General features: G+C 35.6%; 1 protein-coding gene across 1 annotated transcript; it reads left to right on the top strand.

Moving 5' to 3' along the window:
- Positions 1 to 583: 583 nt before the first annotated feature.
- LOC110691996 (MAP3K epsilon protein kinase 1-like) lies at positions 584 to 21,387 on the top strand. Its single transcript, XM_021868985.1, has 25 exons — positions 584 to 805; positions 1,388 to 1,522; positions 1,877 to 1,897; positions 2,514 to 2,587; positions 2,693 to 2,783; positions 2,858 to 2,941; positions 4,757 to 4,858; positions 5,009 to 5,140; positions 5,662 to 5,733; positions 6,548 to 6,651; positions 8,058 to 8,142; positions 8,584 to 8,964; positions 10,350 to 10,676; positions 10,761 to 10,805; positions 11,304 to 11,483; positions 11,601 to 11,684; positions 12,639 to 12,730; positions 13,035 to 13,118; positions 14,522 to 14,850; positions 14,923 to 15,336; positions 16,291 to 16,676; positions 16,889 to 17,023; positions 18,882 to 19,288; positions 19,984 to 20,098; positions 20,822 to 21,387. Exons 1-25 carry the CDS (start codon positions 746 to 748, stop codon positions 21,002 to 21,004), a joined length of 4,122 nt encoding a protein of 1,373 aa, XP_021724677.1. The 5' UTR covers positions 584 to 745; the 3' UTR covers positions 21,005 to 21,387.
- The last annotated feature ends 4,784 nt before the right edge of the window (positions 21,388 to 26,171 follow it).

The following is a 26,171-nucleotide window of genomic DNA, read 5'->3' as shown; positions in this document are numbered from 1 at the left end:
CCAAAAAGGAATACGTGTCAATAAACAAAAAAACGGAGATGAGTATGTAACTTTAGAGTTATAACTAAGTTAGCAGAAATGATTTGATGAGACCTGAACATAACCCGGAACTAGAGCTAATCATAACTGACCCGACCGAATTTGGGCGGGCTTTGGGCAGTTTTTTTCGGCCCGAAATCAGGTCGGGCCGGCGCGGGCTTAAGAATGCGTTTTTATACTGTTTTAGTTCATTTTTTTGGCTCGGACCAAAATGGCCCGAAAAGACCTCACTATCCCACCATTTTTAGCGGGTTTGGGCATGGATTAATCAGGTCTACTCGGAACTTTTAGCTCCAAGTGAATAACAGTAACTTTACCTAAACATAATCATCTAGATAAAGATCAAAATACAACCCTAAAAAAAATGAAAATATTCCATTCCCAATCACAGGTTGTCGCCCGGCTGTAATCCATCGTCCGGGAAGAATATCACATCACTTATTTTTCCATTTTCATTTGTATTAGGACTGTCCCCACCGAAGTATTATTATCACAACCATATTATTCATATAATCATAATTATATTACATGATTTGCTAAATTAAAATAAATCCTTAATTATATAATAATAACCTTACAGCAAAATTCCACCCCTAACTTTTCTCTCTCCTCTTTCCCCGCATTTTCTCCGGCGATCAGCTTTTTCCGACTCGCCTGAATATGGATTCATAGTATAAACCCTAACTCGACTTCACAAATTTCGACAATGTCTCGTCAAATGACTTCGTCGCATTTTCATAAATCCAAAACCCTTGATAATAAATATGTAAGTCCATGCTTTTCTTCAATTTTTTTGATTAATTGTTTTTTTAGGGTTTTTTTTGCAGTGATTAGGTTTGGGGATTTTTGCTGATTAATTGTGGTTTCTTTGCTGTTTAATTTGTGGAAAGTGAATTTTGGCCTTTTTTGCTTAGAATTTTGATATTGAATTTGATATGAAGCTAACATTTGTGTATTTTAGTGTTTTATTGTCAAACTTGTTTAATTTTTGCGCTTATAGTAATTAGTGTGAACTTTGGATATGAAATGTAGTAAAAATGTAAAATGTTTTCTTGATTACGTTAGAAGAGGTTGTGATTTTGCCGGTTTTCGGTGTTTAATTATTCGTTTGATGCTGTTTGTATGCTGTAGTTCTTGTGCTTTGTTTGAAGGAACTGAGAAATGTAGTAAGAGAATCAAAGATTAGGTTCTTGGTATTTGCTGAATAATATTGAAATTTTAATGAATTAATTGGTATGGAATCTTCTTGGGTTTGATTTGGAATGTGAATTTTAATGAAAGACGAGGGCTCTGCGCTCTGCCTACATTTGATTATTATCCGCTGTGACTGTCTGTACTTGATACGCAGATGCTTGGAGATGAGATTGGAAAAGGAGCCTATGGTCGAGTATACAAGGGTTTGGATTTGGAGAATGGAGATTTTGTGGCTATTAAACAGGTTTCATTGGAAAATATAGCTCAGGAGGATCTCAATATTATTATGGTCTGTTCTTTGTTCTTGGCTATCCCCCTTTACCACGTAATTTTTAACTTTACATAATATGATGGAATCGATGTGTAAGGACATATCTCTTTGCTTTGTGTTTCCCTCTCATTGCTTTAAACTTTAATTTTTTTACTTTATTACTTCATATTGTTTAACTTGTATATTTTGAAATGCTTCAATTATCATATATGGATGGTCATATATTTGAAAGTTTAAGCTTATTTCTTGCATTCCCTCATATTGCAATCATATCATATTGCCTTTGTTCCTTCTCTTATTCAAATAAGACTTACCTTTGGCTTATTTTGCATTTATGCAAATTGGCTTGGCTCGTGGAATGCATATTTACAGCAAGAAATTGACCTTCTCAAGGTAATTTTCGTCTTTGCAGAATTTGAATTCTTATAAGCTATCACAACTGTTACAATATTATTCAAGTTCTTTCAATTGAACATGAGTTTATTACAATTTGCTTTGTATCTCTGTTGAAAACTCTTCTGCCTGCATGTGGGCATGTGTTTTTAGTAGGTAGTGATTGCTTGATATACTATAAGATAAGTGGAGGATATTATGATATAGAAAGCACCCTAAAGCAAGCCAATATCTATGCTTTCTGCTAAACTAGTATTTTAAAGTATTTTTCTGAGAAATATTGGTGCTTCACAAACTTACAGTCAGTTTTCAGCATCCTGATGCTGAGAGCTGTACAGCAGCATCCACTGAGTGGCATGAATGTTGTGTAACATCTCATCGGTTTATTTTGTTGATCTAAATGACACTCATGCATGCTTGTGTGAGCACACATTCACACACACTTGCATGTGTGGTGTCACTTTACTGGCAACTTGTTAACGGAATTCCTTTGTTTAGAGTGATTGCTGCCTTTTGGTGTAATGCTGCTGCTTTTATGGAAACTGATGCTTATGTGCAAACCTCTGTATATTCTGCATCATGCATACTCTTTCTGAAGCAAATTGTTTGTTTGCAGAACCTTAACCACAAAAATATTGTAAAATATCTAGGATCCTTAAAGACGAAAAGCCACCTTCACATTATACTTGAGTAAGTGATTCTATTTAAGCTTGATTGACTTGATGCAGAGATTGCAGATAGTGTATGCATCTGCGTAAATAACTCATATCTAGTTGCCAAATCCTGTTTTTACAGATATGTTGAAAATGGATCACTTGCAAATATTATCAAGCCAAACAAGTTTGGGCCATTTCCTGAACAGCTAGTTGCTCATTACATTGCTCAGGTCTTCCTTTTCTTCACGTCATCGATTTTACTGTTTATTCAATTGCTTGTGCTTATCTATTTATACCTGATTAGGTTTTAGAAGGCCTTGTCTACCTCCATGAACAAGGAGTTATACATCGCGACATCAAGGGTGCCAATATACTTACTACAAAAGAGGTAGACTAGTTTGTATTTCATTAATTTTGTAGTAATTATGATACGGTTGACTTGAAATCTGCGGAATGTGTGACTTGATTCATATTGGCTGTGAGGAATGTGTTTGTTTCCTAAAACCCCCTCCTACTGGTTCCTATTTTACCCTTGTTAAAGAAGAGCAAATCAGTTTTTATATTTGATTACTCCTTATACCACTTCTTTTAGCCTCTTATTGTTTTTTGTAATTATTATTGGTTCTCTTCTACGTTTCCGTTGCCCTTGATTTCTAGGTATGGAGTTTTGGAATTTTTTTCTAAATGAAGATGGAGTTTTGAAAATGAATGATTGAGGAGCCTCCTGACTCTACCCGGGCTTATTCCGTCGTCTCTAATATTATATGTGTTCTCATGACGGTGGAATTTTTCTGGATGTTTCAATTCTAAATTTATTAGATTTAGAATTTGTATAGGTGCTTGATTTATATTGATAAAAGGGTGATTGAGGTGGTTTCATTGTTGAGTACTTAAACTGGCTGTTAGTGCTTGGATTTATATTGTTAATTGGTGATTGAAGTGGTTTTTCTACATTGTTGAGTACTTGAACTGGCTGGTATTGCTTGTGACACATGAGTAGCAAGAAAACATTCTGAATATGATATTCAGGAGTAATTTAGTAATTTTTCAGAAAAGGACTGTTTTTTGTAGACTAGATTGTTTAGTCATCATTATGATATTCTATATCGACATGGAGTCAAGGCTGGAAACTTAGATATGTTTTGGATCCAGGAAAGGCTATATGTAAATCAAAGGCTTTTCCTGCAGTGTTTTCTTAGCATGGAAGCTTCCAAAGGAAAAATTTCTTCTAAGGATGCTCTGAAAAGAAGAAGTATGAGTCTACTAACAACATGGTCAGTTTTGGCTATTACTTACAAATAGATGGAAGTGTTAGTTGCATATATCCTTGTTGTCTCCTAGGTTTTCTCTTTTGCATATGATTTTGTATTGTTTGGAGTTTATTGTAAGCAAATTTGCTAGGTCAAAGGTCTGTTATTGGCTTTTGGCAACTAGGTTTGTTAAGATATGTAATAAAAATCTAGGATGGAGGAGTTTTCGCGACATGCCTTTCTTGGGATTTATTGAGTGATTGATTGAGTCATTCAGATGCTATCTTATGTGCTACTTAGGTAATAATAGTTGCTTTCTTGTGAGCTGTGTATGTGAAATGGTGCAGAAGTGTAGTGAGAATTTTTTTTTTTTTTTGACGCAAAGTTTTTGTTTTTCTTAATGACGTTTCCTGGGCCTGTCAATGTATCTAAGTAGTAATTCTTTGACTCTGTGTTTTGAGCTTGCCAATATGTTTTGCTTGTATAACTCCATGGTGTTAAGTCAATACAAGGGCCCCTGACCTCAGCAAAGCCTTGATATAAAACGAAATTAGATAACAGGAGAAAGGGAGAGTGACAGAGTGTTCACCATAAGCTAAGAGTCTGTTTGTGCTGTTATCAGCCTTAGAAGATTGGGTTGCCAGGTGTTAAGTACAAAATTTTGTCTCGGAGACCCATGGTGGCAACCAGGAACTGAGGAAGTCAAAACCCAGGGGGTCTTGAGCGATTTAGGTGAATTCAGTTGGCACTTAGTGTTAATGCTATTCGTCGATATCCAAATCAGACCAAATGTCTGCGCTTAGTTGTGAAAAGCCCAGGGAGTTTGAGTGAATTAGGTACTTGTCAGCCCAAGTTTGTTTCATTTATATGTTTTATTTTGGTCTTCCTTATTTGCTATATGCTTTCAGTTGTTCTATCAGAATAGCTCTACAATTTGACTGTTAATCTTACAGGGTTTAGTCAAACTTGCTGATTTTGGGGTGGCCACAAAGTTAACAGAGGCAGATGTCAATACACATTCTGTTGTTGGGACGCCTTATTGGATGGCTCCTGAGGTAATTTTTAGCATTCCTTCTGTTCCTTATGGTGCAGGTGGTAGTGAAATTGTTAGCAATATGCTTATATAAATTTTCTGCTGCTTTTCAAATTATATGTTTGTGATATGTTCAAGTTTTTTAATTTCTGATGGTTGTAGCACCTTTCAGGTGATTGAAATGTCAGGAGTTTGTGCTGCATCAGACATCTGGAGTGTTGGATGTACTGTGATCGAACTTCTTACATGTGTACCACCTTATTATGACCTGCAGCCTATGCCTGCTCTCTTCCGTATTGTTCAGGTTTGGTAATCTGCACTATACTGTTACTTTTGTAGTCAAGCTATACACGCTGTGACTGAGAAGCTGTTTTGTTAGCTCTATGTAATTTTTATTTGCGCGATCATGTTGTGTGGCAGCTTTTCCAATTTTTTCTGAGCAAGTGTGGCCCAGTACTACCCCAGGATTTTTACTTTGAAAGTTTGAATATCATAATTTGAGCCAAACTTAAAATTTTGACTAGTTTTCGAAACCATAAAGTTTCTATCAATACCTAGTAAAACATAGCAAATACAATGTAACCTAACGAAGAAAAAATTTAATGCATAATAAATACTCACAAAGAATGGTTAAGGAATATATGTCTTGAGTATATATTTCATAGATCCAGACAATTTTCTGGTGTTTTGCAAGTTATTGTATGATATAATGTTAAATCCATATAATTAAAGCTGAATCTACAGATCATAATGTCAGGAGTCTTTGTTACTTAACGCTGTTATGCGTCATCTTAAAATTTTGAATTTCTTCATCTTGTTTATCAGGATGAGAATCCTCCAATTCCAGATGGTCTATCTGCTGATATGGCTGATTTTTTGCGACTGTGCTTCCAGAAGGTAAGAGATTGTGAAGCTGTCATTGTATTTTAATCATAGAAATGGCATACATTTTCCTTGATATAGTTTGATTGAAATCTTGCACAATGGCTGTACTAGTGGGATTAGTGAGGCCAATAATTTGATTTTCAATTCATGACTTCTAAATGTATCGTACCCGAGTTTTATTGCAGTGGAAATATCCAATATATTTTCTGGTGAATGTATTGACAAGCTCTTTTTAAGATAAAGAATCTTTTTATTAAATAAGAATGAAAGTAGATTACATCTATACAGGTTCTTACTGAAGAAAAATCACATGTTAGTTACACTATATTATTAAAAGTCATCCTGAGAAACATTTTTGGAATATAGGACCAAAGGGAATGCTAATTGCTAAATAATCCATCTTGTTATTAAGAGCTTAATGACTTGTCAATCTTTTTTAGGCAACTTTGTGGTCTCCGTTGTTCCTCAATATCCACATAACTTCATGATTTATTCTGAATATACGATCACATAACTTACAGATATTTACAGAGTGTGTGATATGCTGCTATGCATTCATTTAGATTTTTTAATCCAGAAAAGAATTGCTATTTCTTTTTATGCTTGAGTTTTGAGAAATACTATATATGTACATGTCTTTGAGAAGAAGATTCTTCTTGATTGTTTTATGTGTGCAACCGTCATCTTTAATAAGAACCTATTACATGCTCATCTACTGTAGTTTGCATGTACAATACCACTGAAACTGACAAGAAATGAGGCATTTCCAACGGGTGGGTGGGGGATCTAGTGTAATAGTCTCTCTGAACGTTTTAGCTCATTTCAGGATGCCAGACAAAGGCCTGATGCCAAAATGCTGCTTTCTCACCCTTGGATACTTAACTACAGGCGTACATTACAGCCATCTCTTCCTACAAGTGATGCAATAAGGTACAGCTGTCTACTTGCAAATTTCTTTGCAGTTATGCTATCAAAACTTACATTCTTCTAATTGTTATAAAGTCTCTGTTTCACATGCATGGAATCTTTTCTTCAATTTTCTGGTTCTTCTAGGCTTACATAGTTCATATGCATGGGATCTATTAGATCTCAAGATAAGGTTTAAGAAAGTTTAGAAATATGCTGATGTGTTGGAATGCATATTTAGCACAACATTTAGAAATATACAGCTCCTTGTAAATTTTTACTCAATTGTGTGGTGGATCTTGACTGAGTATGTTGATCAAGAAAAGATAGGGAGGATAAGACCCTCTATAATAAGACAAGCAGAGTGGAAGTGTTATGGAATCATTGTTCCTCGCATATTTGCTAATAGATGAACTGCGTGATTGTTATGCTTTTGCTCTTTAATGAGGTCTATAAATTTTATATTGTGGTTATTGACTTTTATTCTCTTCTTAAAGAGTAGGACACAAGGAACTGGTGGATGTCTACTTGTTAAATTTCTTGTGAACTTGTGGTTAGGGGGTAGATGAGTGAAGACCAATTAGAGTCGGAACTTGTATGGAGAACCTAAGGACGCTTGAGATATAGGTTTCACGAGTTTGGCATCTTAAAAATCTATTTATCGGATCAAGGCTTTGGAAGTTTCCTTTGGGTTATAGTCTCATACACTTGGCTCACTAAATATGAGATATGACCTTTAAAGAATCCATTGAGTGTCACTAGACCTTTGTGATTCTTTTCAGGTCTCCTCCCTTTTTCTTTATGTCATTGAGATACTGGATGGATAATGTTGCATATTGGCTGGAGAAAAAAGCTTAATCAGTCGATTTTTTTCTTCTACTTGACTATAGATCATGATGCTCCTCCCTTCTCGAATATCTGGCAATTACTTGTTCTCCATGATCTTTTTTGAGGTGAGGGACAGTGATTATTTTTGTTCAAAACTGTATTTTATCATAGCATTAACAAGACAACAGACATTTTCGAAGAGACTTGTGAGGTTTGTAAGTAGACATGGCTTAGGTTGAAATTTGAAAACACTGAACAATATCTGTGTATATTTTTTCAATTTGTTAGCTCAATTGTTGCTCATCTCGGAGAAGCAAGGTGTCACCTTTATTATATGATTCTTTGCTGCAGAGAGGCTAATAATTCCATGCATCTTCTGATTGTTGTTTTGGTAGTCCTGCATAGTTACAACTCCTTCAGCCTCTTATGAACTATGCACTTTATTATGTCCTCTATGTGTTCCATGTTACTATTATCTCTAATCGATTTTGATGCAACATACTTTTCAATAGTTGCTCATGGCCTCAGGCCCTTCCATTGTGATTTGAACTTTCAGTTTTAGTTTTCCAGGGATAAAAGTAATTATTATTATATTATTGCAGGAGTACACAGGAAGATGCATTGATGGAAACAGAATTGTCTAATGGGGATGAAAATGGTGCAGCTGAAAGCCAATGTGTGGATGAAGTAAGTTTCTCCTCCTGACTAAGCTATGTGAAAATTAGGTTGAGGCAAAAAAAAAAAAAGATTTGTAACTTATAGTTGCTTGTTCCTATATTTTTGATGCAACTTTGTTTGTTGCTTCGGATTTTGAAGGGAGCATTTATATTTGTATTGATATTAATTAACCATTATGATTGATTTTTTCCCACATATTTTACTGCCAAATGTTATCAAAAATCTGTAGTCTCCCAGCGATAAATCTATTCTGCTGGGCAGTAAGATAAGTGGATAAACTTAGTAATCAATGGCCAATTCCTGGTGGCCTGTCCTGAAATCGGTGCTTCTTGACTTTTACCATTCTGCTCTTTGCAATGCTCATTTGAGCAGTGCAGATCCTCTTTTCCTCCGGTTCCCCTTTTTTGCTATTTTTCTTTCTGTTGTTTAAATAGTTATTTCAAATGGCAGGTTGCCAGAAGGGAGGCCCTGCTGAATGATGATGCTGATGCAAGTAAAGCTGAGGGTGATCAAGGGCTGTCTGAGGACGGGATAGGATATTGTGGAGATCTATCAGCAGACCAGATTCCAACGCTAGCTATTCATGATAAATCTATTGCTGAATCCACTTTTATGATTTCTGCTGGTGTACAAGGTGTCGTGTCAGAGAAGCTTAGTGATAGGCATACAGTTGATCCTGATGAAGTGTTGACCAATGGTGAGCTGGGATCTCCCAAATCTAAGCGAAAGGATGGTGTATCTGGAAAAATTGAAGGGAAGGGAAGCACTGTACATAAAATGAATAGTTTATTCAGCTTTGGGACAAGAAATCAAGATGAGAATCTTCAGAAGGTGAGATTATTTAACTTTTTTTGATCGTTTAATGTGATGCTTAACTACTTGATCATTGTTAATGGTTGTATGGTTTAATTTTAGGTTGAAAATTATAAATGTTTATTTTTAAGAGGGCTTTTCATGTTTTCTGTCTTCTAGAGAATTGCTAATTGCCAATTTTTTACTATGAAAGATATTTTTTTTTAGTTTGATTAAAATGTTATCGTGAAGATTTGATGACTTAGATTGTATGTATCAGAAATGATTTAGTGCCCAAAGTATTTATCTTCCAAAAAATTATACTCCTGTTATCCGTAGTAGAATAATTGACACACCTCTTTTGGCCATTTTGAAATAATTGACCTTAAATTATAAGGGACCACCATTATAGAATTATATTTACTATGTACTCATTGTGACACACTAACCTTTTCTACTCTCACCGTCTCACATGCCCTCCCTTTTTTTTTATAATTTTTTTTTTAATATAAACTGAATCCACTAATTCCTTTACATTTAACAACTCAATTTTGGTCCAAAATGGAGGGAGTGCTACCTTTTTCCCATATTAATTTTTGCAATTTGATTTTCGTTGTCTCCATGGCACATATTTAATAACTAATTTCTTTGATAATATATTTATGTTTATGGAAATATAAAAAGTTGATATTTAAAATGTACATACTGAAGTAGTCATGAGGAAAAATTTGTGTTAATTATGCTTTTATATTGACCTTTTGACATAATTCCCTTTTATTTTATGTGGTTATTTATTTTTTGAATTTAACTACTTATTGATTATTGAAGTATCGCCTTTTCTACGCTCTACCAGTGTCTGTCCTAAAAACTTTGAGTAATATCAAACTATGGAAATTAATGTGGGATGGAAGGAGTTGAATTTTCCATATATTACTGAATTACTATAAACATAAAACTATATATACATATAAATATTTTAAAATTACAAATTTAATGAAACTACCAAAGCTCTAATTATTTTAATAATTAATGATCAATCATTTTGAAAAATTAATAAAGCCAAAATAGAATCTTTTTTATCCACCAAAATGCATAAATAGTTTGTTGGATTATCCATAAAAGTCTTGTAATTAGTAAAACTTCGTTTGGGTCACCAAAGTAGCAAAATTTTCAGGCTAATTATTATGTTTCGAAAGGTATCTGGTGTGGCCATCTTCTTTTAATGGAAATTTCAACACCGTTGGTGTGTGGTCTTTTAATTCATACTTGTGGTATACATAATGTTACCAAAGTGGAAATTTGAAAAATGTAGGTCTATAAGTGGAACTTTTCCATATCTCAGGGCACCAAAGCAGAAATTTTCTTATTGAATTTCAGTGATAGGCATTAATAGTTTTCACACAATAGTTAATTATATCTTGAAGGTTGCAAAAAAGGGCATTTCTACGGGGAATGAGCTCAGTAAATTTAGTGACACACCTGGGGATGCATCTTTAGAGGATTTATTTCATCCACTTGACAAAAATACAGAAGATCGGTCAGCTGATAACTCTGCTTCTACATCCAATTCACATGTCAACCCAAACAGTGCAGCACCCGAGTCTGGAAAGAATGACTTGGCAACTAGGTTAAGGGCTGCTATTGCACAGAAACAGATGGAGAATGAAATGGGGCAAACAAATGGAGGTAACTTACTCCGTGTTATGATACGTGCGTTGAAGGAGGATGTGATTGATATAGATAGCAGTCTGGTATGTTTGTAAAGGTGATGTTTTTTTTTTCGCTGCATGTTTTTTCTAGGTCGCATCTGATGCTTGTAAAAACTTGCTCCTCAGGTTTTTGATGACAAAATGCCTGGAGAAAACCTTTTTCCTCTTCAGGTATGTACTATTCAATGAATCCTGAGATGTGATGTGAACTTATCATCCAATGTTTTTTATGAAGAATCTATTGCCGACCACTTTCTCTATATTGACTATTATAACTCAAGTCAACTTTACAACTCCAAATGGGTTTATGCTGTACTTGTGAGAATACATCTTCCTCTAATTATGCTGCTGCCGTTTACTAATCAAATTTCTGTGAATGGTTTTGTTCGAGTATGATGTCAATTTTAGTGGGTTCTTTATTCCCCAGGTGTCCTTTGGTATAAGTTAAATTAAAAGTATACTGTGTTTTGTGGACGAATAAGCTTTTTTTGATGACATGAAACCTTCACTTTTGCATTTCTATGGCTTATAAGTTGTGATGGCTCTCTGCAACCTCCATGTCTTTGCTTGTTACTTGTAAACCTCCAGTGCTTTCTTTCACATGTGCAAAAATATTGTTCCTCGGCTATTGAGTGGTTGAACTAATTATCAATATTCTGTTCTTGACAGGCTGTAGAGTTCAGCAGATTAATTGCGTCTCTAAGGCCTGAGGAACCAGAGGATGTGATCGTGAATGCATGTCAGAAGCTCATCACATTCTTTAATCAGCGTGCTGAGCAGAAAGTTGTTTTTGTCAAGCAGCATGGGTTGCTTCCTCTCATGGAATTGCTTGAAGTTCCCCGACCTCGTGTATGTAACTAACTACTCTATATTCCATTTGGTAGCTTTTGGGCATTTGTCCATTGTAGAATATGTATATGTATAACAAGGCATAACTTTTTATTTAAATCCTGTACACGAGTGCAGGTTATCTGCTCTGTACTACAAGTGATAAATCAAATTATCAAGGATAATACTGATTTCCAGGAAAATGCTTGTCATGTTGGCTTGGTGAGTTTCTCTTTGTTTGTGAAATACTATACTTCTTTTCTCAAATGACGATTGTAATTAGTGACTGGAGAACATAATTTTAAGCGTAAATTTTGGCCCTGCTGGAGTGCCATTTATCTAAATTTTATATACTCTACTTATATTAATTAGTTACTTTATGGCTGTCATTTTTCGGTTTAGAAACCTGTTTGAAGTATTACCAATTTTATAATTGGTTATTTATTAATTGTTGAACTGCTATTTTATGATATTGTGCATCATTGTTATTCTTACTGCCCAATAAATGACAACATTAATGGAAGGTACTAGATCATAGGACAATGGAAAAAGCACTTATCTGGATTTATTTTTCATTTGCCTGTGTTAATTTTATACCGATGAATGAGTGTGCTGTTACTCTATTTTATTTTTGACAGCTTGGAGTGAACTTATTTTCACTCCATGGAGAAAGTGATGGATATAGGTGGTGGGAATTGGGAACTGTTCTAGTATCCTTGTTTGTAAGCATGCTAGTGAAAACATTTGAGAAGGACGTGTGTGGAACAAGTCATCTTTGCAACCTTTTGCCCTCTTCATTTGTTAGGTGGGTGGGAAGAAAAGTTGGGCTTTGGATTTGTGGCAAATTGATTGATGATAGAATTTGGATATAGACATTCTGAGGGGGACATCAAATCTCTTAAGTTTAGGACCCTGGCAACCTAAGAAAGCATTATATTTATTGTACATTTTAACCAATTGTTCTAAATGCACAAAACAATGCCCATTAAATTATGTGAAAATTAAAGAACTGATAGAAGTTCAGACTGAATACATGTCAAGTATTTGAAATCATAGATTTTTGGTTTCTGTATTGAGGTCTTTATCTTGAAATCCTTTGATGTATAAATTGTATCTTTTTTGGCAAATTATGTCTGGTTGTGGTGCAGTAATGTTTATTGATGTTATATGTCACAGATTCCTATTGTGATGGGTTTTGCCGTTCCTGATCGTCCTCGGGAAGTTCGTATGGAAGCAGCATATTTCCTGCAGCAGCTCTGCCAGTCCAGGTTTTATTTCCTGCTTGTCTGTACTTTAATTTATTGGTTTTATTTGAGGACATTAGAGTCAATGAAATTATCTTTTACAATATATAATTTATTATTATTTATTTTTAACACTGTATTTATCAAATAAATTAGAAGAGGGCAATAACATAACAAATAACATAACCGATGATAAAAATTGCATTTTAATCCGTGGAACCTTCAATATAGTGGGCATCAAGAGAAGGGAGACTACTGTTACTTCCAATAATTCATTCCTGAATATGTTGTTTTGTAGTATTTGACCCTAATGATATTCTCTCTGCAGCTCTTTGACCCTTCAAATGTTTATTGCTTGCCGTGGAATACCAGTTTTGGTGGGATTTCTGGAGGCTGATTATGCTAAATACAGGTGAATGGTTGCCTGACCTCCAATCTTTTATTGTGAAGTTGGCTAGCAGTGTTCTCCATAAAGATCTCCAAAATATAGTTTTTGACTTTTTGGTTAGTTCATATTGAAAGCTTGATGTTAGTTTTCATACTTGGGCTCTTTATTCCTAACCCTAGTAGCAGGAGCCTGATCATCTCTTGATATGAATTTTGTGATCTCTAACTTCAGACTAGATTGATAAAGAACAAAAATCTAGACCATTGGATTACGTGGTTCATTTGCTGCAAAACAAAGATTAAGAATTTCATATTGTTTTGAAATTAGTATTATTGTAATAGGAAGAGGATATTATAGTATAGTTTTTAGTTTTAAAATATTTAAAAGTTGTAATTGTAGTAGTCAACTAAACCTCAACAATTCAACATTGTAAATCTGAAAATAAGTGTGACATCCATACTTCATATGATTAAACTCAACCCTTAAAGCCAAGTGAAAGAAAGATAGTAATGTCACTTCTTGACAACCACATGATTGCAAGAACAATCGAACATGCTGATCTCCAAGAATTTCCATGACTTATGCTAGATGCTAGCTTTGGAGCAAAGGCAGAAGTTGGGAAAACCCACCCCAAAGAAACGTTGCCACCCTGTAGTGTGAAAAGAGATGGTGCGATGTTTAATAACTTGGCACATGACACATAGTAGTGGATGATTCATATTCGCCAAATCTGATGTTTCTCAATAGTGTTTTGCCATCCCAAACAAGATGTCCATGCAAAGGCTTTTACTTTGTATGGGGCATTATTTTTCCAAATGAAGGTGGCTATAGGGAGACAAATGGCATGTGGAGATTTTAGTAAGTGATCATAGAAAGAGATACAATGAAATGAAGAGTTTCCACGATGGCTATTCTGTGGGTTGTGCTTGGATGAAAATCGATGTATTTTTCATTACAAGGTGTCATGTCCCTCACGCGTGTTATGCTGTGGGATAATGTCACTATGTTAGCTTCTATTTGTTCTAAAGCGGCAGGGAATTTCAAATTGTTCTACAGGGAAAATTAAAGAAATGGGCTAATGTGTAGTTTGATTTATCGGTCACTTTATGAGGACACCTTGTCCTCTTTTCGTACTTTTTTTTGTGCAGTTCTAACAATTTTTTTTGTTATAAAAAAATTGAGTTCCCTAACCAGCTCAAAGTTTCTCTTCTATAAAATTCTGTCATTTTTCTAGCCCTACTAATGCTAAAGAACAACCAAACAAGCTGATCTCCAATGGAATTTCTTGGTTCTAATGCAGGGGGTGAAAGATTTGCTGTATTGAATTAAGTTTTTGCTTGCAGGGTATCATGTTCCCTGCTATATCTTGATATTGCTTGTTATTTTAACAAGGCTTATATTCATCTAAAAAATTTACATTTGTTCAGGGAAATGGTTCATCTAGCTATCGATGGCATGTGGCAGGTTTTTAAACTTCAGAGATCAACACCAAGAAATGATTTTTGCCGGATTGCTGCCAAAAATGGGATATTACTGAGGCTTATCAATACTCTCCATAGCTTGAATGAGGCGACTCGACTTGCTTCCATATCTGGTGTTAGTGGAATAACATCAGATGGTTCAGTTCAAAGGCCACGTTCTGGACAGCTAGATCCTAGCCACCCTGTTTTTAGTCCAACCGAAGCAACTCATTCTGGATCAGATCCAGTTGATCTCAGGGCCAGACACAGTACAGCTGAACACTCCTCATCAACTGGTATGTGACATGCATTTGTTCCACATTTTTAAAAGCGAGTTGTACATCAACCTGAATTCTAGTATTCCTCAGTTGATGCAGATAAACCTCAATCAAGTCATGTAATTGTTGAATCCTCAGCCTCTTCCAGGTCAGCTGACGCTGCGGATAAATTTGTTAATGTAGTTAAAGAGGCTACTCGAGCAGAAATTGATCTTAGACAGCAGCGAGCTGCTGGTTCTTCCAATAGAACGTCAACAGACAGGCCCCCAAAAGGAGAAGGTGGTTCCAATGGGCTTCCCTATGCAGTTTCTTCTCAACAAGACCAAGTTCGTCCTCTCCTTAGCTTGCTTGAAAAGGAACCTCCTTCTCGGCATTTCTCCGGTCAGTTAGATGTGCGCCAGTTTGCAGGCATGGAGAGACATGAAAGCATACTTCCTTTGTTGCATGCATCTAATGATAAGAAGGCAAATGGTGAACTCGATTTCCTGATGGCAGAATTCGCAGGTATTATCTCTATCTGTTTTTCTCCCTTCCTTTCCTCCTTGTGTATATTGGTGGGTGGGTCAGTGGGTGGTGTACTGGTATGTGTGCAGCACAAATCCTTTTCTTAACTTCTGGGTCATGAATTAGAACTCCTGTCTGACATGTGATGAGGATGTTAAAGACTGATTGAAGGCAGGCCATTTCCTATTTTTATAGCAATCTGTAGTGAATTAATTATTTAGTTTTGAATGAAGGTGGGAGAATTAGGTAGGGGTTTATATGAGGTGGAAAATTGGCTGTTCAGATTGAATTGGGTTAGGATAATCTGGTAATGAGTTGCTTGGCTGAGTTACACTAAGTTTTGGGTAATTTTGTGTAATATTAGTTTAAAAACTTCTCATGCCTTAGCACCAAACATTTGGAGGCAAACCAATGTTACGTCTTGAAAAAGACAGTTATTTTGTCACAAGCCACTTACTGAGGTTGGTTGTGACTTGCATGCAGAGTTAAACTTTGGTTTAGCAACTCTTACAGGCCGCTCTATTGATCCCCATATTGCGCCATTTTCACAATCAATGTGTTTAGCTAGGGTATTTACCTTCTTGTTGCCCTTTATTATTTTTGAACTTCAAAACTCAGATCCTAATTTTGCTTGGTTAAAGTATAAAACTTGTATGAAACCCAGCCTTTGCAGTAGACCCTGATCAGTTCCCTCTTCATGAATTTTTAACCTAAGAGGGTAAAAATCAAATGCTGAGAAGTGAGGAAGCGGTACAGTTCTGCAAAGTCTTGTTTGAGTTAACTTCCCTTGCTCAATACATATTATGTTGCTCCATTAAACTAAGTATTTGTCATATTACTTAATGAAATTCATTTTAGATGCTCAAAACATTATGGTGTCTGCCTACAGTAACTACTTTGAACACCCAGCTTTATTACTCATGCACTTTCTGCCTGAATTTTTTTGTTGTGCAGAGGTGTCAGGACGTGGTAGGGAAAATGGAAATCCTGAAACACCAAGAATGTCAAATAAAGCAGCAGTTAAAAAGCTCATGTCAGTAGCTTCTAATGATGGAGCTGCTTCTACATCTGGGCTTGCTTCACAGACTGCATCAGGTGTACTCTCAGGTTCAGGTGTTTTAAATGCCAGACCAGGGAGTGCAACATCTTCTGGGCTGCTTTCTCATATGGTCTCTGCAATGAATGCTGATGTTTCTAGGGAGTATCTTGAGAAGGTGGCAGAGCTCCTTCTTGAGTTTGCTCAAGCAGATACCACAGTGAAGTCGTACATGTGTAGTCAAAGCTTGCTTACCCGACTTTTTCATATGTTCAACAGGGTTGAGCCCCATATTCTTTTGAAGGTATACCCCATGATTGTTAGTGTTTTTATATTACCCTGTGATTGTTATTGATCTGTTATATATAACAAATTAACCATCATAGTTCCAAATTTCCAATCGACAATGAAATTATTCTTATCTTTATTCATGCTTATTTGACCTATTATCTTACTTCACAATTTGAATGTTGTTGAGAAATAATTCTAACATGTAGCTGATATTTTCTGCTGCAGCTACTTAAGTGTATTAACCATTTATCAACTGATCCTAACTGTCTGGAGAATCTTCAAAGGGCTGAAGCAATTAAACATCTTATACCTAACCTGGAGCTGAAGGAAGGGCCCCTTATTTCCCAAATTCATCATGAGGTTGGGAATCACTCTCTCTCCTCTCTATTATATTTCCTAGTGGTAGCATTCTCATGTTTATTGTTAGTCGTGCGATTCTTTCGTGCAATGAGTTACCATGTCGCATTGAGCTCTGAGAACATTTTTATACCTTCTATTACTTTGTAGATAAATAAAAGATACTTCCTCTGTTTTTTTTTAGTTGCAACACTTTGACATGTGCAGTTTTTATGTGCTCTACTTTAACTAGCTTTGATGATTTATAGTTAAGAGAAAATATAGTCATTTGGGATCTTATTAGATTCTCAGCTCATGTTCATGGATGTGACATAGATTTACATTGGTTGTCGTTAACGTACCACAACCCTCCTCGGCATCAACAGTGAATAAACTCACAAAGGCGGAGGCCGAGTTGATGCCAAGTTATAGACATGGTGATAAATCTAGGATCTATAGGTTTCAAGCTTAGTGTGAGTAAAATAAAGTACATGGAGTGCATAAGGAGGCCAGGGGTAGATGTTGTGAGGACTTGCAACAATAGATGGTAACTTGGTAAGAGTTGCCTATTAGTTAATTTTTAAAGTAGCTTGGATTGATTCTACTAACAAGTAGCAAATGGAGACATTGATTGGATGTAACTCATTGAATAAAGTTTAGGTTGCTCAAATGGAGAGTAGAAAAATGGGTTATCGTATGATTACAGTGTATCTTTAAGGTTAAAAGAGAAATTATATTGGACGACAATTAGAGCGGCATTATTATATGGGTCACAATGTTTGGTGTTTAGGAAGGAACACATTATAAAGATGAGTGTAGCAAAGATGCATATGTTGAGCAATTAATGGTTTGTGTACTTAGGTGCACAATGCTCCTTGTGCACCCAATTGTCATAAAGGTTAAATTCATGGAACAAAAAGACTATAACAAATGAATGTGAACCCCAAAAGCAACAAATAACATGTTGTTTAAATGCAAAGAACATGTCTATACTCCAAGTCTACGTCCAAAGAACATGTAGTTCAAACCAAAACACATGTTCATATTTTATATCTAAACATTAAAAGAACATGGGTTGTATTGACAATAATTTAAATATAAAACATATAGTTAAAAATTAAAGAACGTCTAGTTTAATACCAAAGAACAGATTAATTTTGACCGGGTGCACCATGAGCATTGTGCACCCAGGTGCACCAACTAATTTAAAGTATGTTGAGAGGGATGTTGAGGAACACGTTGAGGAATAGAATTAGGTATATAGCAGTGGAAAGTTGGAGTTGTGGATATTGAGATTAAGATATAGGAGGTTATGATGATTTGAGCATGTGATATGTAGGGGTAATGGAAATATCAAGCGTAGTCGAGGAAAATGAAAGATTAAATGAATGGAGAGAGTTTAAAAGGACACATAGAAAGTGGGCTTACGAGGTGATTTAGCATTAGATTGTGGATGTCCACATGTGAATATGTGATAGACTATCAGTTCATGCAGCAGACCCATATCTTTGGAAATAAGGCTTTCTTTGTTGTTGTATTAATCATTACGTGATAAGCTAGTTTGCATCTAGTTTTTTTCTTTGCTGCACCTAGGCTGCCTTTTTCTGGTTGCTTTTACTAGTACCAGCAAGCAAATGTCATATGGTATGTCTGTGAACGTGGGAAATGCTTGCTAACTTCTACTTTAGTGATAACAAAGCTTCTTTCGTGAGGTTAAGATGTGAGTTCCAAACTAAGTCTGTATAGCTTTTCAAGAAACCGGGGGGAGGGGGTGTATTGGGCTTGTTGATATTGGGTTTCCTCCCCTCTGCTGCTACCTCGATAATCTTCATAGTACTTCTGACAATATTTTTGATTGCTGACTTGGTTCATTTCTCTGTAGGTCCTCAATGCTCTATTTAATCTCTGCAAGATTAATAAGAGAAGGCAGGAGCAAGCAGCTGAAAATGGAATAATCCCACACTTGATGAATTTTATCATGTCAGATTCTCCCTTGAAACAGTGTGCATTGCCTTTGTTGTGTGATATGGCACATGCATCACGTAACTCGAGGGAACAGTTAAGAGCCCATGGCGGATTGGATGTATATTTAAGCCTTCTTGATGATGACCTTTGGTCCGTGACAGCTTTAGATTCTATCGCTGTTTGTTTGGCACATGACAATGACAACAGGAAAGTTGAACAAGCTTTATTGAAGAAGGATGCCGTTCAGAAGTTGGTCAAGTTTTTTGAGAAGTGCCCGGAACAACATTTTGTGCACATTTTGGAGCCTTTCTTGAAAATTATAACGTATGCTATTCTACCTTCATCCTCATATTATGCTTAATTTTTACTTTGGACCTACAACTTCTTGTGAGTGTTTGCATAGCTTCTATCTTAAGCTAGCAGCTGCCCGATTTTTTAATTGTAATGATATGATTTCTTCCCAGCCTTACAATGCTTTTTACATAATCTAGTCATTCAACTGCTAGTCATATTTTTGTTCACTTTTAAGGATTCAAACTTATTAATTTCTAAATGGAAGTAGTGATGCAAGAAAGTGAGTGTAACTTTAAAATGTAGCTTTATGAGCGAGTGTAATTGGTCTTGCATGTAACAGGTGCACATTAAGTTTATCATGTACCCATACATAATTTACTCTACAAGGTTATAAGTGACCACTTTCAAGTGAACATGTAGAGTGACCATGTGTTTAAGTGGTCATTTCAAAAGGGTAAGATTTCACACTGCAATAATCAATTTTACTGTGAGTGGTTACCTCTTGAGGACTATGAAGAGTCCAGAATCCAACTTAAAGGGAGGGAACCCTATCTAAGCTAAACATCAGCCCTTCATGTGAGATTCGAGTGCTGTGTCTTGCTTTATATTATAGTTGGGGAATTATTTTGATTAGTTATATGTGCAGGCATGTGAAATTGCAGTTCTGTATTATCTTGCAACTGTGTTTAAATTCTTACTTGCATTCGTTTTCATACCTAATGCAGGAAATCACCCCGGATAAACACCACATTAGCTGTCAATGGCTTGACACCTTTGCTTATTGGAAAGCTCGATCACCAGGATGCTATAGCTCGGCTGAATTTGCTGAAGTTAATTAAGGTTGGTACTTTCAGTTCAGTTCTATAGACACATATAAATTTAAAATTTTGATGCTTGAAATTAGAAGTGTGGAAATTGCATATAAAAGGAATCCTTTCAAGTTTCAAGAGATTTCTGTTGCTCAATGTCTCAAAATCTACAAAGACCTGCATATTTAGTTATTTACATCTTTAATCTTTCAACTCTCTTTTCTTCATCTTTATACAGGTGGAATTTTGAGTAATATACTCTCCATATACATTTTCTTCTGAATTCTGTATTATCAAATAATGTAGACTAATCTAAAATAGTAAAATGGCTCATCAGATTTTCTGCATTTTACAATGTTGTGATAGTAGTGAACCTTCATTGTGTAATGGATCATGGGTCAATAGGAGACTTCTTTATCATCTCATGGGTCATCTTAACCCTTTCTTTGCCCAGGGCTGGATTCTATTTATTATTTTACATTGGTGATGCAATAGTACAAATGAACATAAATTTTGGATTTCCTGCTGGTATCTTATTGCTCATTAATGTGTCGAATTGATGTCAAAGATCCTTGTATGATTTGTGTTTCTTTGGTGCCATCTCTGGGCATTGTCACATGACGACTGCCTACTATATTTAGGGGAATGTTGCTTGTAGTATCCAATAGCTTTTTATGGATTACCCACAGAAAGGAGGGGTTCTATTGATTATTATGTTTTCCTGACTTTTGCATGTCTTGCAAACTTTTAACAGGCTGTTTATGAGCACCATCCTCGGCCAAAACAACTGATCGTGGAAAATAATCTTCCACAGAAGCTCCAGAATTTAATTGAGGAGCGAAGAGATGGGCAGAGATCTGGTGGCAGTGGCCAAGTCTTGGTAAAACAGATGGCGACTTCATTACTTAAGGCTCTTCATATAAATACAGTTTTGTAAATTCATCATTTAGAAATATGTTTATTCAATTTTAGGTTCTCTGTAATTATTCTTCTGTGTGTATGGACTCACTGGTTCTGTAATTGAATATCTTGTATGTGTTGGGGCAAAGAAGGGTTTGTGCAGTGGAATGTCTTCAGAACATTGTCCAAATCAACTTTTTGCTAATTGATATAATTTTCTTTTTTTTTTTGGTCCTGTTATGAGAGCTTGTCTACACTACATAACTTAGGTAGCCAAAGACCAAATTATATTATTTGTATGCATCGAACAAGAAACGGGCAGCCTCTTGTTTTGATGAGTGACTATTTAGAAGCCTTGAAGGTCTTTATTCTGTATAAACGTGTTAAGTTTTTATGTTTCATTTTTTAATGTTGGTTGTAGCGAGGATTTCTTTTGCAATTGAATTTCAGAATCAACTAAATTAAGTTCAAGTGAGCGCATATGTATGAAAATTTGGAGTACGAAAGTTATTCACAACAAAAATAATAATGTTTTTAATAAGTGTTTTTTAAGAAGCATATTTTTTTTTTCTTTCCTAAGAAGCACATGCTTTTACTGCCAAGGCGGAAGGACCAAGTGTGGAGTGTTGGATGGTGATGTCACTTGGGGTGTTGGAGCTGCTTCCCAGCCAAGGCAAGACCATATTGTAGGCTTGGGGCAGGGCATGGGGCGTGCACAAGTTTAAGGCGTAAAACACCTCATTCTTAGAAAATATCTATTTTGACAATTGAGGGTAGTGTCTTGTCTTGAGGCAAAATCAAGACATTGCAAGGCCTAGGAAGGCAAAGCAACACAAGGCCAAGCCAAGGCATCATAAAGCCAAGTCAAAGCATCTTAAGACATGATAAATGAGGGTGGGGCAAGGCATGAATGAGATGGTTTTGAGCACCAAGTATGCGTCTCGAGGACCCTTGGGAAGCCTGAGAATTATCTCGATGCATAACATTTTTAAGTCTAAAAATTTCTCCAGCAAATTGGAAGGAATCCACGTTTTCGGAGTAATTTTAAAGGTTCCGGGACTTGATGTCGGAAACTCACAAAATTATAGGGAATGCATCTTGCGGTCATACAATTTTGTGAGAAACTTTACACGGCTATTAACTATACATGTGGCGGCCTTGAGGTAATGAAAAGAGATGTATACACAAACAACCATATTGATAGTTTAATGGTGAAGTGGACTGCTCCAACCACTACAATGGCCTCCCTCAGCATTGTAGGGTTTATGGGGAGCACCCTGCACTATTTCCTTTTGGGTCAAGAAAAGTAAAAATTTATCAAAAATTTAAGGTTATAAACCAGAAATCCACGCTTTCAAACCAATTTAAGAGGTTTTTAGGACCTTGTGTTGAACACTCTCGCCTTTGTAGAGGATGCATTAGGGGGTCATGTATTGTTGTTTGGAATCATATACAGTCATTAGTTAGACATATAAAACTCTATGGTGGCCTTGAGCCCTTGAGCTAACAAAAGGAGACGTATACATAAACAAACATATTGACAATTATTGAAAGGCAAATTAGACGGCTCCAATCGCAAAAATGACTTCCCAAGTTGTCGAGAAGTCTACGGGAAGCACCTTGAGCTTTTTCTTTTCTGCGTCTGAGAAGTTCTAAAAAGATGTCTAAAATTGAAGATTTTAATTCATACTTTCAAACCAATTTCAAAGGTTACATGTCAAAAACTATCAAGATTGTAGATGATGCATCTTCATAGGCATATGATGTTGTTTGGAACTATATATGACCATTTGTCGATCACATAATTTCCCGTGGTTTTTAGAGCTAATGAAAGGAGACCGATAGTTTAAAGGCAAAGTGAATGGTTTCACATGACTCTATTTAATCTTATGTATAAAGCACAAACATTATTAGTAAAAACAGTGCATGTAAATAGTATCAAAATCAAACTTGTGCACTTAAATACACACGGAGGGAGTATCAACTTTTTGTAAAATTATTAGAGATACTAATGTTTAAAATTTGTATCGTAATTAGTGCAAATATTTTTTGTTAATTGACACATTTTGACTTTTGATAACTCTAAATAGCTTTTGTGAAATATTTCCAATGTGTATTTTCGTAGTATCAAAGTTATTATTTTTCCTTATTGATATTTAGTGAGTTTAATTGTTAAATTTGTGTGTTGGCAAACGTAATAAGAGAAACATATTAAATACATGTCAACTAAAATAAACAAAAGAAGTATGAAATATTTTTTTCATACCAATTTAATATTAGCTCAAAAACAAAAAAAAATAAAAAATTCCAACAACATATTGGTGATCAAAATACAATTCAATAATGTATTTTCAATTCAAATTTATAAATGCCCTTGATAACTTTTTAAACGAAAGAAAAATTAGCTCAATCAAAGTCCATTATTTAATCTACTCTAAATTTAATATTTATGAAATTCCATATAATAATTGTAAATAAAATAATAGGGGAGAAATCCCAGAATTAAGCAAGAGATAGAGAATCCCAAGAAGTTTCGTTTTTAGGTGGGTGTTTATGGGTTTACTTATCTTTCAGAGCATTGCTTTGGGAGGAAACAAATGTCCCATAATCATTTTACCCTTTTTTATGCTCTCGGGATCGTTTATTGCTTTAATTAGTCTTATCAACCCCAAAGTAAACGCTAACGTTTGTATGTCCAACCATGCCTAATGCGATTGTGCAATTTATTTCTAGAGCACGTGAGATAACAAGACTTCAGAAGGACCAACTCAACTAAAATCTTAAACTAATAGTTGAACCTTCGGGATATGTAATTGTCTAATACTATACCTATGACCTATCACGCCCCCTCACATGAGAAGTCTTTGGGTTTGAAGCATGGATGCATCATACCTAGGCAACATATCGCTAAATATTTCATTCAAGACCTCCTCATACCCAACAGTAAATATTTCACTTTAAAAAATGATGGTTAAAATTTGAACTTGTGATCTTCTTGCCATACTGTCTCTTATACAATGTCAAATTGATGGTTGAGTTGGTCCTCAGGCAATGACTTATTATTATGTTGACAATACTAGAGTTGATAATGAGCTGGACCATACTAACATTGTGGATTGCTAAACATCGCCCGCAAATCTCCACATAAAGCCCGCAAACTTATATTGAAGTTACAATATTGCCCTTGACCTTAAAAAAAAAACACAACCTCAATAAAAATCAAAGTACGGGGATGTCGAGGCTCGTGGCGGCAAGGTGGTTGGCTCGTGGCGGCAAGGTGGTGGTAGCTCGTGGCGGCAGCCACGTCCACCGGCCTGGCGTCTGGGCAGGACGCCCAGCCACGGTGAGTGGCGTTTGGGACAGGCGCCCGACCACCTTGCCGTGGTTGTTTTGTCATTTTTTTTTTAATTTTTTTTTGTTTTTTTCTAAAATATTTTTTTTTGTTGGAAATTGAGATTTTTTTTTCTATTTTTGTGTAATATCATGTTTTTTTTTGTTGGAAATTGATAATTATTTGTTTTCTTTTTTTTTTGTGTAATATTGTGTTTTTTTTTTTGTTGGAAATTGAGAAAAAAAATTTTTATTTTGAATTTTAAGCAAGTCAAATGTAAAAAAAAAAAAAAAAAAAAAAAAAAATGGCCGGACCACCACCCTGGAACCGGCGCCTGGCCGGGACGCCGCCACCATGGTGGTGGCGCCTAGCCGGGACGCCAGTACCATGGTCATGGCGCCTGGAAGCCTCAACCATGGTATAGGCGTCATGGCTAGGCGCCACCGCCATGGTGGCGGCGTCCCGACCAGGCGCCGGTGCCACGGTGGTGGCGGCTCCTCCGGACGCCAGTCGTCTTTTCCGATGACATTCGTCGTCCCCTGGATCTCCGGCCTCCCCCGGCGTCCCCGTACGACTCCACATTTTTCGGTGAGTGAAATTTTCGTTTTCAGAGAAAATTGACAAAGGGGCAAAACTGTCAAATCGTATTAATTTTGTGGGCTTTATGTAGTAATTTGTGGGCGATGTTTAACAAATCCCCTAACATTAGCCGACTCTGAGATGAGATCCGATAAACTCATTGGCACGTAGTTTAAGTTGTGTTGTAACCTTTTAAGTAATAAGAAACCAAGGAAGTATTAGCTATATAGGAAGTATATATATGTCATATGTGTATAGTGTTCATCAACACTTTGGATTTTAAAATTCTTAAATGCATGATATAATTAACGTACATCAAAATTATTAAAAGAAAAACATAGAGTGTGCATCTTAGAGTAAGTGTGATAAAGGATAATTTTGATTGTCTCCTTCATTCATAACATATCCTAGAGATTGGAATCACGCAAGCACAATTAAGTTTCATGGGAAAGTGAGTGAAACAGTTAGCGGTTAACCAATACATTAAAACATAAGATAGTTACGTACTACTCATTCTAAAATAAGGTTAATTATAGCAAGGGGTTACCTTTTTTTTTTTTTTTTTTTGAATCAAACAAGGGGTTACCTAGAGTTGCATGTATTAATCTTGCATGTATTAAGTTTATGTTTTAAGTTTGTTAATCATGGAAAAAATACTATTGTACTTCATTAATCACCAAATAAATAGCCAAATCCCTAAAATATGATTGACACGGTAATTATAATATATAGTCACTTTAGAACGGCCCAATAACCCAACTTTAGTCGATTGACATCTTGACCAGGTTAGTTGGACTACTTGTAGTCAAGATATCCATCTTACACTCGAGTGTAAAATTATCGAATATTTTTTTCTTTAATTACTCCTTACGACTTGCTAATACACACAGCAGAAAAATATATAAAATATTTACATCCGAATGTAAGATAGAAACTATTATTACGCTAATGCATGCAGGGAGAAGAATATAAAGTCAAAGCAAAACCCGGCGACGCGCCATAAGGGCACATGAAGAAGATAAGTAGGCGAAAGGGAGGGAAAATTAATAGTAAAATACATGAAAATACCCAAAAACAATTGGAAACAATGGTATTAATCCATGGCGATCGAGTTGTCTCATCGTAATCGTTGCAAAATTTTTGGAGTAGTATTTACGTAAGCTTTTGAACACAAATAATTTTAAAAAAACCAATGTAAATAAAAAGGAATTTAATTAATTAATACTCCGTATTTCATTAATTAATTAAATTCCTACGTACAATTTAAATAATTAATACATCAATTGAAATGAAG

Source organism: Chenopodium quinoa, unplaced genomic scaffold (genome assembly GCF_001683475.1).
Source record: "Chenopodium quinoa cultivar QQ74 unplaced genomic scaffold, ASM168347v1, whole genome shotgun sequence".
NCBI classification, from domain to species: Eukaryota; Viridiplantae; Streptophyta; class Magnoliopsida; order Caryophyllales; family Amaranthaceae; genus Chenopodium; species Chenopodium quinoa.
Note: the sequence above shows the minus strand (reverse complement) of the source record. Positions and strands in the feature narration are given on the sequence as shown.

What these genes read in the sequence shown, in the direction of transcription:
- LOC110691996 (XM_021868985.1), top strand. Translation starts at nt 746, where the DNA reads ATGTCTCGTCAAATGACTTCGTCGCATTTTCATAAATCCAAAACCCTT. An exon ending in AGGATCTCAATATTATTATG is followed by an intron (nt 1,523 to 1,876) that starts GTCTGTTCTTTG and finishes GCATATTTACAG; the next exon opens with CAAGAAATTGACCTTCTCAA. An exon ending in CTTATTGGATGGCTCCTGAG is followed by an intron (nt 4,859 to 5,008) that starts GTAATTTTTAGC and finishes AGCACCTTTCAG; the next exon opens with GTGATTGAAATGTCAGGAGT.